We start from the raw sequence: 13,859 nt of genomic DNA on the forward strand, positions 1-13,859 counted from the left end.
GTTCCATTTATATACTCGGCCTTGAGAGTAGTCCTCAGAATCCCTCTGGAATTTGGCCCCTTTCTTCTCTTGCAAAAATTTGTGATGCTCCTCTATCACTTTATCCGTTCTCACCTTCAGATATTTCAGATAGAGACTGTCTCGGTGATGGCAGTCTGATACCTTGCTTTGTCACTCAAATTTTCCTGTGGGGAACTTCTATTGTATACATAATAAGCACATGCTTTCCTCTTTTGCAAACATAGCAAGACTCTTTGAGTGCGACTGTTTTTCTCTTGATTATGACCTGTGGACCTGGTCGAGGTTGAGCCAGTACCTAATATCTAAGCAGAGTGCGCAGGGTAACAGGGCAGTTCCGTCAGCGCTGACATCAAGAATAGCTGATCTGCAGGGGTGTCGAACCACCACCAATCAGACATTGATGACCTATTAGAAGGCGAGAAATCAATTTTAAGTTTGCGGACAAAAATTCATAACTTCACAATAAGTTTAGTTATGTGTTAAGCGATATGCTTTTTTTCGGCAAGTGGGTATCAGGGCATTTGCTTCCAAATATTGGCTTGTTTAACAGGACAAAAGTCAAAATACAGTACCATCCATACTGCTGGAAAAGGCACATTTTAGCTATTAGATAGGTACATTGTAGAAAAAGTCCTAACTTTGCACTGCCTGAAGGATAATTAAAAGGAAAAAAAAGTTTTGTTACTCTTTAAATGCTTGGATTGCATGAAATAAATAACCACCAATCCATCACTACTGAGAATTTAGTAAAAATAGTTTACTCCACACACAACAGATTCAAGCTGACAGTAGCCCACCTTACAAATGCCCAGAGTGCACATAAAAGATATCTGCCGCTGATCTGAGATGACCAATGAGTAGATCATTGCAAACTGTGGTATATGCAGACGAAAGTGAGATCTTAATAAAGGTCTAAGTGGTATTCCTCTTTATGATGTTGGGTATTACCAGCCATGACAGAAGGTTCGGGTGTCTGCTTGCTCCTCCATGCCTATTCTTTGTCGCTTAGGCCAATCCACCACTTTGTGTTTGCTAACAATGCATTACCTCCAAAGAGTGGAGAATTGCACAAATTCTTGCAAACCCATAGCATAGTGGAGGGTATGAACCAGGTATGGCTGCCTGGCATACCTTTATGGTATGTACCCACCTGTATGCTGATGTCTTTTTTTAATAAACTGTAGTCATGCATAATTGTCCTTTCTGCAAGTTTCCATTATGTAATAGCCCTTTATGCTTAGGCCAGTTCAAGAATTCACACCTGAACATTGTATTACAAAGAAAACATAACTCCTGAAATATAAATATAGTGTACATTAATAGAAATTGCTACAATTGCTTGTGTGTGAATATATATATATATATACATATATATATATATCTATATATATAATTGTCTAAGGGTTTTTCCGTCTGTCTGTCTTTCTGTCTGTCTGTCTGTCCTGGAAATCCCGCCTCTCTGATTGGTCGAGGCCGCCAGGCCTCGACCAATCAGAGACGGGCACAGCATTGACGTAGAAATCCCGCGTCTCTGATTGGTCGAGGCCGCCAGCGACGATGATGTCATAAAGGACGTAGACATCCCGCGTCTCTGATTGGTCAAGGCCGCCAGGCCTCGACCAATCAGCAACGGGCACAGCGACGATGATGTCATAAAGGACGTAGACATCCTGCGTCTCTGATTGGTCGAGGCCGCCAGGCCTCGACCAATCAGCAATGGGCACAGCGACGATGATGTCATAATGGTTGCCATGGCTACGATGATGTCATAAAGGTTGCCTCGACCAATCAGCGACGGGCACAGTCTGCCGCGAATTCTGGAATCATTATTGTCCATATACTACGGGGACATGCATATTCTAGAATACCCGATGCATTAGAATCGGGCCACGATCTAGTATATATATATATATATATATATATATATATATATATATATAGTATAGTATAGTTTTTCTCATTACAAATTACAATAGAAATTACATTATACCTCTCGTCGAATTTGATTGACTTAGACTAATACAAGTAAATGCCTGTAAGTAAAGAAATCATTTAATTAGTATAGATGTATTATATTTATGCTAGCTGTTACATCATCTATAACCTGTCTAATCAACAACAATTTCATAACTATTTGCATGTTCTTATATACAGGTGTCTTGTTTTAATGATTGAGTCCAACTCTTTAAAATGAAACTCCGACATAAAATGATAATAACCTAATGATCGTGGGAATCTTATAATGAAACCCTTTAGGCTTATTCCTTTAATTTTGTGTATTAGAAGAAAGTAGAACACAATTCATATACAATGACTTGATATTAGCATTCATGCAGCTAGATACAGGAAAATAGATTACTGAGATTGAACAGTGCAAGCAAAGCAATATTTCCCAAAGGTGTGATCAGTTTAGTAGATTGATGGGTGGTTGCCAGCCTCGCCAAACCCATTATTGCATTAAACTGATCTCTTGCCACCCATGCAACCAAGCCCAAATTTTCAAACAGATAAAAAGGGAGACTGCTGTATCTCAGTGCAAAGGGGCCCACACTCCTTCACCTTATCTGTTCTTTTTGTTCCTTCTCAACTTCAATCCTCATAATCCATTATGGCTTATATGCAAAAGCAAGGCGGTGGTGGTGGTGGAAACAAGGGTTTTAGTACCTGCTCAGTTGGTGGAGGAAGATCGGGTGGCTCTCGTTCTTCTGGTTTTGGATCAAGAAGTCTGTATAATCTTGGTGGAATGAAGAGAACATCAATCAGTGCCACCAGTGTTCAAGTTGGGGGAGGCTATGGTGGTGCAGCAGGAGGCTTTGGCGGGGGAGCAGGAGGATTTGGTGGAGGAGCAGGAGGATATGGTGCAGGTGCAGGAGGATTTGGTGGAGGTGCAGGAGGATTTGGTGGACATGGAGGTGCAGGAGGATTTGGTGGAGGTGCAGGAGGATTTGGTGGACATGGAGGTGACCCTGGTTTCCCTGTTTGTCCACCTGGTGGAATCCAGGAGGTAACCATCAACCAAAGCCTTTTGCAGCCACTTAATTTGGAAATAGATCCATCCATTCAAAAAGTAAAAACTGAAGAAAGAGAACAGATTAAAGCCCTCAACAACAAATTCGCAACTTTCATTGACAAGGTAAGACCTGAGAAATCAATGGATGAATGCATATAAATGTAACTTTTATAACAATTTAATATGAATATGTGGATATTTGTTATACAGAGTACTTTGACATTAAATTGATTAAATAGATTTAGAAAAGTTTTTCTTTACAAACATGATCCCAGAGCTTAACAATGCCTTCAATTTAATTTTTAGGTTAGATTCTTGGAACAGCAAAACAAAGTACTAGAAACAAAATGGCGCCTTTTGCAAGAACAAGGATCAAAGGGTGGTTCAAAAAAGAACAACATTGAACCCCTCTTTGAAGCTTTCATTAGCAATTTGAAGAAACAACTTGACAGTATACTAAGCGAGAAAAGTCGTCTAGAGAATGAACTGAAGAACATGCAAGAAATGGTGGAAGACTTCAAGAAAAAGTATAATGGCATTGTAGTTTATAACTGCAATTATTAAATTAAAAAGTCCTCTTTTGGTTGCTGAGAAAGAGAATAGTCATTTTTTCATACGTATTCTATTTGTATTTCCTACAGATATGAAGATGAAATTAATAAGCGCACTACAGCAGAAAATGACTTTGTTGTACTTAAGAAGGTGAGTCAATCAATCAAGTAACACAGATTTAAGATTTCAATTTATGTTTTAAAACAAGTTATGGAGGCTCAAGAAAAAGAGATGGCTTTTGAACTTTACATTTTACATGACTGCATTGATAATTCTTTCATTACAGGATGTTGACACTGCATACATGGCCAAGGTAGACTTGGAGTGCAAGGTGGATACATTGAATGATGAACTTAACTTCTTAAGGTCTCTATATGATGCTGTAAGTGACCTTGATTTATCATTACTTTTCACACTAAATGGTTTAATTTAAGAGCAATACCTGTGATTACATATGGCTAAAATATGTCCTAATTTTATCTAATTTTAATGAAATATGTCAAGATTAAATATGTCAAGATGATTAAATACAATTATTTTAAATTCAATGATTTGATAGAAATTGTTTTATTTTAGCTCTATATATTAATAATTAATGATGCTTTGTGTCGTTGGTAGATGCTTTCACAAACACAAGGAGGAGGTGGTGACACCTCTGTTATTCTATCTATGGATAATAACCGAGACTTGAATTTGGAGGACATCATGAAAGAGGTTAAGAATCAATATGACCAGATTGCACAGAGGAGCAAAGCTGAGGCAGAACAAGTATATGACAACAAGGTTGGTATCATTCACCTGCTGATGCATGTGAATCGAAACCCTAATCACCACTTATAATTAGACCCCACCCTATACTTCTTATAGATATATTGCCAATGCAAGTCAAAACCCAGAGCATGTGTTATGAAATACATATAATTTGCTATGTTAATATTCACTCACGTTAAGTAAACCTAAAATGTAATATGCTTGTGTTCACGATACTGAAATTGAGATTTTCTCTTTGCATATTAGTACCAACAACTAAAAGATGCCGCTGGCAAGCAAGGTGACAACCTGAAGAACTCAAAGAATGAAATTTCAGAACTGAACCGTTTGATCCAAAGGATAAGAGCTGAGATTGAAAATGTCAAGAAGCAGGTAGGCCTGGCCAGTTAAATTGGGTTATTAAAAAAATGCAGAATTTCACCTAATACAATAAAGAAGATTATGTTATGAATCAAGAGGATAATTATTTTTTTTAACAGATTGCAGCTCTCCAGGCCTCCGTTGCAGAGGCTGAAGAGCGTGGTGAACTTGCTCTGAAAGATGCCAGAACGAAACTGGCTGAACTTGAAGCTGCATTGCAGAAGGCCAAGGAAGATCTGGCCCGTCAACTGCGTGACTACCAGGAGCTCATGAATGTGAAACTTGCTCTTGATGTTGAAATTGCCACCTACAGAACCTTGTTGGAAGGAGAAGAGGACAGGTTAGTTTCATGTGATACCTTCGGCATAGTTAAAATAATAATAATATGCACTTACCTTGGTTTTTGGTCACCAGATAAACCTAGGCCTAAAAGAGCCCCAGTATTAGATCTGATAAACAAGGTGAACAACAGTGGGAGCAGTCTCTTCTTACTTGAGCACCCGATACCTCCAGTATTAGATTAGATAGTCATGGTGGGCAGTAGTGTGAGCAGCATCTTCTTATTTGAGCACCACTGATATCTCCAGTATTTTATTAGAAAGATATGCAGTGTAAGCAGCCTTTTCTTACCTGAGCACCCCTGATATCTCCAATATTAGATCAAAAAGACATGGTGGGCAGCAGTGTGAGCAGCCTCTTCTTACCTCAGTATCACTAATATCTAATGTATTAGATCATAAAGGATGGACAGCAGTGTGAGCAGCCTCTTCTTATTTCAGCAACCCAGGATATCTCCAGTATAAGATCAGATAGACAAAGAGGCCAGCAGTGTGAGCAGCCTCTTCTTGCTTCACCACCTCTGATATCTCAAGTTTTAGATCAGAATATCCACTGGGAGCACATCTTTCCACACATGCTCACAGGGACCTGTCCTAATAATATCTTAATACAGGTTTATGTCAGTGTAGTAAGAAAATTGCTATTTTTATGTACAATAGTGTTTATTTCCTTATAAAAAATTGTGATTTTATAAGTAACAGTATCTCTTGGTCTACTTAATTTACACAAGTGTTTTCGGTCAAAATAATGATAAAGACATGAATAAATATGGTACATTTCAGGAGTCCACTTAGGCATGCACCCATTAGTTGATATTTTTCCAAGACTCTTTAGTGACGTGTAAAATATGTCCAAAACACAATGAATTTGGCTAGCGGCATGTAAGCCAATTTTTTGGTGGAAATTGAGGAAGGGTTTAACTGGCCTTGTAAATGTCTCCCATTATTTACACATTTATAGTCCATGTAAGCAAAGCTACCAACCAGAATGGTCCTCCAATTGCATTGAATCAATAAACATGTAGTTATTCACTGAGAATTTAACCAACAAATATTCTTGTTTTTTCAGAATGTCTGGACAGATTGTCAACAATGTCAGCATCTGTAAGTTCTGCTTATCATTATAATTGAAGTAAAATAATTATTGCATGTAAGTATGAAAAAATAACCTAATGTTTCTTATTCCTAATTCTAGCTGTCATCAGTGGAGGATCCTCAAGCATGTCTGGTGGTGCTGGAGGAGCAGGAGGATATATGTCTGGTGGTGCTGGTGGTGCTGGAGGAGCAGGAGGATATGCTGCTGGTGGCGGCGGTGGAATGCAATACGGTGCCTCTCAAGGAAGCAGCAGCTACAGCCGTACAGGAGGCAGAGGCACAGTGGCAGTTTCAACAACATCATCATCCTCCGTAAAGAAAACATCATACAATTAGCATGTCCCATTACACTAGCACTAGTCACTCGCCATCTTTCAACTCCAAACTTCATTATACTGTTGTCAACCTGCTCAAATACAAGAAGCTTTACTAGTATGTTAAGTTGTATCATCCTGGCCCATACCTTGTTTGTTCTTAGGGATACAGTTGACTATAATGTAGACATATTATATTATACTTCCTTTTAACATATTAAGAAAGTCATAGTTGAATTGCTGATATATATTCTCAGGCATTTAGGAAGTTAACACCATTGTATTTGTCAAACCAAAAGCCCATAATCATATTATTTAGAGGGTGACATGTGCTTTCTATTCCTTGTGAATGAATGTAATTGCACTCGTGTATCCCTGTGACATGCTTAGGTGAGTTTGTGTGAGACTTCTGAGCTAGGTCATGGCTAGCGCCAGTCCTTTTGAGTTCTTGCTTTCTTTGTTTCTGAGAGTTATGTAAGTCAGGGTGTTTGTTGTATATAATACTGTTTAATGCATTACTGGATCTTTCAAATCCAGGCTCGCATGTCTTGTCTTTTCTTTATATCTTCAATAAACTGCATGTGGATCTAAATTGAGTTGTAGTTTTTGCTGTTTTTCTGCCATATTGGATTTTTTATGAATTCACATATTGCTGTTGAACATGATGAAATGCAATATACGTTCAGATCATGTAACATTTGTGTTTGGCCAATTGCCAATGAAAAACTCATGTTCAAATCCTTTGCACAAAAATACAATAGTTACCCTGATTGTAGAGAACATCTCCACCTAAAGCTTCCAAAATAAGGCTTTACTTGAATTAAGTTAATGAAACTCAATTGCAAGAATTATTATTTTTTATTGAAATACATGTATCTATGTAAAAAATAAAGTGTCCCCAAAAGGAGGACAACTGCCTTAAACTCAATGAATCTACTCAGAGGCACAGCTAGGGTTTTGGCTGGGCTTAAAGCTTCTGAGTGGGCACAAACTCCTCATCCTGCTGATACCCCAATACTGAGCCGTTGCTGCTATATGTGTCCCTATTACTGCACCTGCTGTGTGGTTTTCTGTGCCCTCTAAATTCTAAAGCAACCCTCTATAATATAGTAATGCCAGGTGCAAGTGTCCTAGAAAACAATGCCCATATTTTGCCCCCTAGAAAGTAATAATGCCCTGTGTGCCCCTTTGATAGTCACAGTAACCTGAGCTCCCCTATTACAATAACTGCCCACTTTACATTTAATAATGTCCCAAGTCTACCCCCTGTACAGCTCCCCTACACACAGTATGATGCTCTCTTATACACAGTATTATGCCCCTCACTGTATAGTACCACCCACACAGTATACTGACCCCTTAGTAGCCTCCAAACTGTTTGATGGCTCCATCACCGTATAATGGCCCCCTCACTGTAATCTCCACACTGTATGATGCCCCATAGATAGCTTCCATATAGTATAATGCACTCCCCATAGGCCTACTCTATATTGTATAATGCACCCCCCATAGGCAGACTCTATAGCACAAGGCAGCACCCATAGCCAGACTCTGTAGAATAAGGCAGCACCCCATAGGCAGATCCTGTAGTGTAAGGCAGCACCCCATAAGCAAACCCTGTAGTATAAGCCAGCACCCCCATAGGCAGACTCTGCAGTATAAGACAACATCCCCATAGGGAAACCCTGTAGTATAAGGCAGCACCCTTATAGGCAGACCCTGTAGTATAAGGCAGCCCCCATAGGCAGACCCTGTAGTATAAAGCAGCACCCCCATAGGCAGACTGTTATGGTCTGGTGATTAAGGAGCGACATGCGTCTAGCTCTGAGCAGGTGGCAACTATACTGACCGCAGTCCCTAAGCTCAAAACAACACTAGAAGTAGCCGTGGAATGCTCCTAACGCTGCCTATGCATCTCGTCACAGCCGGAGAACTAACTAACCCTAAAGATAGAAGCAGGAAACATATCTTGCCTCAGAGAAAATTCCCAAAGGATAGATTAGCCCCCCACAAATAATGACTGTGAGAGGAGAAGGAAATGACATATGTAGTATGAAACAAGATTTAGCACAGGAGGCCACTTCTAGCTAGATAGGAAAAAGTACAGGACAGAGAGCTGTGCGGTCAGTAATAAAAACTAGAAAAAGTCCAACGCAGAGAAATGCAAAAATCTCCACACCTGACTAAAGGTGTGGAGGGCAAACTCTGCTGCCCAGAGCTTCCAGCCTAGCTGAATAGATCCATACTGATAAGCTGGACAAATGAACAAAACATAGAAAGTGGAGAACCACAAGACAAAAACAAGAGAACTGCAAAATAACAAGCAAGGACTTAGCTTTTGCTGAATTGGTCAGAGTGTCAGGAAAATCCTAAGAGCAAAGACTCCAGGCAGGAACAATGACAACTGGCATTGAATGAAGGAAAATGCCAGACTAATATAGCCGAGCCAGAAAGACGATCAGTGAAAACAGCTGCTGAAGCTAAATCCAAGAAGCAGCCATACCACTCAAAACCACAGGAGGGAGCCCAAGAACGGAATTCACAACAGCAGACCTTGTAGTATACTCACCTCTCTTCTTCCTGGTTCCTCCGCTGCTCTGAGTGTCCGCTCATCTCCTGACAGCGGGCGCTGGGTAGTGATGTCATCTTGCCCGCTCTCAATGTTGGTGTTGGTTATATCAGATGCTGAGAGGGGGATGATGGGAGAGGGAGTGTAGCGCTTCTTCTCCCATCAATGCGGTCAGCTGTATCAGCTAAATGCCGATACAGCTGACCTTATGATGACAGCCACTGCTGGCACCGGGCCCCCCACCTGCTCAGAGGCCCCATAGCAGCTGGCGGCAGAGCATGAAGATCAATTCTGCCTGCTCTGCCGCAGAATGCAATTGTAAACGGCGAACGGAGCACGCTGATACAGTTGCAGTAGCATAGCTCCGGGTGGGCCCCCTCAGAGTGCGGGGCCTTGGGCGACGACCCCCTCTGTCCCCTGGTAGCTACTGAATCTACTGTACTCCTCCCACTTTCTGAACTATTATTTAGCAGTGCAAGATCTATTTGGATATTTGAATAACATCACAGGCCATATAAAATTATCAATGTAAAAATTATCCTGCTTGGTCAAACATTTAGTTATCTCACCCCTAATGTGATGGTTGGAAATGCTTCTCTTTGGTGAGGTGTGTGACGTTAGGTTGTATGATGTTGCTACTCGCATCTGCTTTTCTAGGTAAGCAGTAAGATGTTTCAAATACATATGCAAATTCCAATGCATGTCTAATGAAAATGAGAAATTCACCACTGCTCACGAAATATTTATGTATACATTACATAAGTAGACATCAAGACTCCTGTATGTATCACATAGGAGACTCTGAGACTGCTGTATATACATTACATAGGAGACAACAAGACTGCTGTATAAAGTGGAGAAAAAAGTATTTAGTCAGCCACCAATTGTGCAAGTTCTCCCACTTAAAAAGATGAGAGAGGCCTGTAATTGACATCATAAGTACACCACGACTATGAGAGTCAAAATGAGAAAACAAATCCAGAAAATCACCTTGTCTGATTTGGCAAGGTTAATTTAGAAAATTATGGTGGAAAATAAGTATTTGGTCACCTACAAAGATGCAAGATTTCTGGCTCTCACAGACCTGTAACTTCTTTTTTAAGAGGCTCCTCTGTCCACCACTCATTACCTCTAGTAATGGCACCTGTTTGAACTTGTTATCATTATAAAAGACACCTGTCCACAACCTCAAACAGTCACACTCCACTATGATGAAGACCAAAGAGCTCTCGAAGGACAACAGAAACAAAATTTTAGCCCTACAACAGGCTGGGAAGACTGAATCTGCAATAGGCAAGCAGCTTGGTGTGATGAAATCAACTGTGGGAGCAATAATAAGAATATGGAAGACATACAAGACCACTGATAGTCTCACTCGATCTGGGGCTCCACACAAGATCTCACCCCATGGGGTCAAAATGATCACAAGAACGGTGAGCAAAAATCCCAGAACCTCACAGGGATAGGGACCTAGTGAATAACTTGCATAGAGCTGGGACCACCGTAAAAAAGGCTACCATCAATAACACCACCGGGGACTCAGATCCTGCAATGCCAGATGTGTCCCCCTGCTTAAGCCAGTACATGTCCTGGCCCTTCTAAAGTTTGCTAGAAAGAATTTGGATTATCCAGAAGAGTATTGGGAGAATGTCATGTGGTCTGATGAAACCAAAATATAACTGTTTGGTAGAAACAAAACTCGTTGTGTTTAGAGGAGACAGAATGATGAGTTGCATCCAAAGAACACCATACCTACTGTAAAACATGGGGGTGGCAACATCATGCTTTGAGGCTGTTTCTCTGCAATGGGTCCAGGATGAATGATACGTGTATATGAAAGAATGAATGGGGCCATGTATCATGAGATTTTGAGTGGAAACCTCCTTCCATCAGCATGGGCATTGAAGATGAAACGGAAATGGGTCTTTCAGCATAATAATGATCCCAAGCACACCGCCAGGGCAACAAAGGAGTGGCTTCGTAAGAAGCATATGAAGGTCCTGGAGTGGCCTAGCCAGTTTGCAGATCTCAACCCCATAGAAAACCTTTGGAGGGAGTCAGTAGCGTAGCTACCAGGGCAGCAGAGGGTGCGGTCGCCCCGGGCCCCTTGCTCTGAGGGGGCCCATTCAGAGTTACTGCCACTGTTAACTATGCCGGCACACGCAGCATGCCGATGTAGTTCTCTCCACTGTAGTGTGGGAAGACATAATCCCCCTGCACTACCACTCTCTGTTCTATAGCACACGCCCCCATTGCACCCTGTGTGTCTGCAGGAGAGACTGCACGAGAGATGTCACCACGCAGCACTTGCTTGAGGCTTCTTCTTCCTGCCGGAGAAGCTAGACAAGGTGGTGCTGTGAATATTTAGAACTTGGGCTGCTGCGTGCAGGGGGGGTTGTGTCTGTGCAGTGAGGAGGGGGCATGACGCTGCTCCCCTCCTTACAAGTCCTGGATTGTGCATTTTCTTGTATTTGTGGTCTTGTATCTCAGGCACCGTACATTTATGACGGCTAGTCTACTTGAACTTTTAAACAGATCAGAAGGTGTCTCTGCCAATGCAAATCAGCTGCCATAAATCTCATTATGCCTCAGATAGAGCCACTGACATAAATAGTAACTATCATGCACTGCCCTGATAGAAGTCACCCCAGCTGCAGGACAGCACAAACAAGAATGTGTCTTTCCTTGTATATATACACTGTATATATATATATATATATATATATATATATATATATATACCAGATTGTGGCCCGATTCTAACGCATCGGGTATTCTAGAATATGCATGTCCCTGTAGTATATGGACAATGATGACTCCAGAATTCGCGGCAGACTGTGCCCGTCGCTGATTGGTCGAGGCAACCTTTAGGACATCATCGTTGCCATGGCAACCATTATGACATCTACGTCGATACTGTGCCCGTTGCTGATTGGTCGAGGCCGCCAATCAGACGCGAGATATCTACGTCCTTTATGACATCATCGTCGCTGTGCCTGTCTCTGATTGGTCGAGGCCTGGCGGCCTCGACCAATCAGAGACGCGGGATTTCCAGGACAGACAGACAGAAAGACAGACAGACAGACAGAAAGACAGACAGACGGAAAGACCCTTAGACAATTATATATATAGATATATACACTAGATTGTGGCCCGATTCTAACGCATCGGGTATTCTAGAATATGCATTTCCCCGTAGTATATGGACAATGATGATTCCAGAATTCGCGGCAGACTGTGCCCGTCGCTGATTGGTCGAGGCAACCTTTATGACATCATTGTCGCTATGGCAACCATTATGACATCTACGTCGATACTGTGCCTGTCGCTGAATCAGAAAAGCGGGATGTCTACGTCCTTTATGACATCATCGTCGCTGTGCCCGTCGCTGATTGGTCGAGGCCTGGCGACCTCGACCAATCAGAGGCGCGGGATTTCTACGTCGATGCTGTGCCCGTCGCTGATTGGTCGAGGCAACCTTTATGACATCATCGTCGCCATGGCAACCATTATGACATCTACGTCGATACTGTGCCCGTCGCTGAATCAGAAACGTGGGATTTCTATGTCCTTTATGACAGCATCGTCGATGTGCCTGTTGCTGATTGGTCGAGGCCTGGCGGCCTCGACCAATCAGAGACGCGGGATGTCTACGTCCTTTATGACATCATCGTCGCTGTGCTCGTCGCTGATTGGTCGAGGCCTAGCGGCCTCGACCAATCAGAGACGCGGGATTTCCAGGACAGACAGACAGACAGAAAGACAGACAGACAGACAGACAGAAAGACAGACAGGCGGAAAGACCCTTAGACAATTATATATATAGATATATACACTAGATTGTGGCCCGATTCTAACGCATCGGGTATTCTAGAATATGCATGTCCCCGTAGTATATGGACAATGATGATTCCAGAATTCGCGGCAGACTGTGCCCGTCGCTGATTGGTCGATGCAACCTTTATGACATCATTATCGCTATGGCAACCATTATGACATCTACGTCGATACTGTGCCCGTCGCTGAATCAGAAACGCGGGATGTCTACGTCCTTTATGACATCATCGTCGCTGTGCCCGTCGCTGATTGGTCGAGGCAACCTTTATGACATCATCGTCGCCATGGCAACCATTATGACATCTACGTCGATACTGTGCCCATCGCTGAATCAGAAACGTGGGATTTCTATGTCCTTTATGACATCATCGTCGCTGTGCCTGTTGCTGATTGGTCGAGGCCTGGCGGCCTTGACCAATCAGAGACGCGGGATGTCTACGTCCTTTATGACATCATCGTCGCTGTGCTCGTCACTGATTGGTCGAGGCCTGGCGGCCTCGACCAATCAGAGAGGCGGGATTTCCAGGACAGACAGACAGACAGAAAGACAGACAGACAGACAGACAGAAAGACAGACAGATGGAAAAACCCTTAGGCAATTATATATATAGATATGATACACTGAAACTTCTGTATACAAATCACATAGGATACTCTGAGACTACTGTGCATCACATAGGAGAAACTGAAACTCTGCTTTATACAGTGGGGCAAAAAAGTATTTAGTCAGTCAGCAATAGTGCAAGTTCCACCACTTAAAAAGATGAGAGGCGTCTGTAATTTACATCATAGGTAGACCTCAACTATGGGAGACAAACTGAGAAAAAAAAAACAGAAAATCACATTGTCTGTTTTTTTAACATTTTATTTGCATATTATGGTGGAAAATAAGTATTTGGTCAGAAACAAACAATCAAGATTTCTGGCTCTCACAGACCTGTAACTTCTTCTTTAAGAGTCTCCTCTTTCTTCCACTCATTACCTGTAGTAAT

The 13,859-nt window shown here is 41.9% G+C and overlaps 1 protein-coding gene across 1 annotated transcript; it reads left to right on the plus strand.

The window, feature by feature from the left end:
• Nucleotides 1-2,535: 2,535 nt before the first annotated feature.
• Nucleotides 2,536-7,053, plus strand: LOC138670970 (keratin, type II cytoskeletal 1-like). The gene is made up of 9 exons (XM_069758798.1): nt 2,536-3,154; nt 3,338-3,558; nt 3,673-3,733; nt 3,870-3,965; nt 4,202-4,366; nt 4,601-4,726; nt 4,834-5,054; nt 6,122-6,156; nt 6,248-7,053. The coding sequence occupies exons 1-9, from the start codon at nt 2,630-2,632 to the stop codon at nt 6,481-6,483; spliced, it is 1,686 nt and encodes a 561-aa protein (XP_069614899.1). The 5' UTR covers nt 2,536-2,629; the 3' UTR covers nt 6,484-7,053.
• Nucleotides 7,054-13,859: the final 6,806 nt, after the last annotated feature.

Source organism: Ranitomeya imitator, chromosome 3 (assembly GCF_032444005.1).
Source record: "Ranitomeya imitator isolate aRanImi1 chromosome 3, aRanImi1.pri, whole genome shotgun sequence".
NCBI classification, from domain to species: Eukaryota; Metazoa; Chordata; class Amphibia; order Anura; family Dendrobatidae; genus Ranitomeya; species Ranitomeya imitator.

Excerpts from the sequence above, each read along its gene's own strand:
- LOC138670970 (XM_069758798.1), top strand. The coding sequence starts at position 2,630 with ATGGCTTATATGCAAAAGCAAGGCGGTGGTGGTGGTGGAAACAAGGGT. Across the intron at positions 3,734-3,869 it reads ACTTTGTTGTACTTAAGAAG|GATGTTGACACTGCATACAT; the intron begins GTGAGTCAATCA and ends CTTTCATTACAG. Across the intron at positions 4,727-4,833 it reads TTGAAAATGTCAAGAAGCAG|ATTGCAGCTCTCCAGGCCTC; the intron begins GTAGGCCTGGCC and ends TTTTTTTAACAG.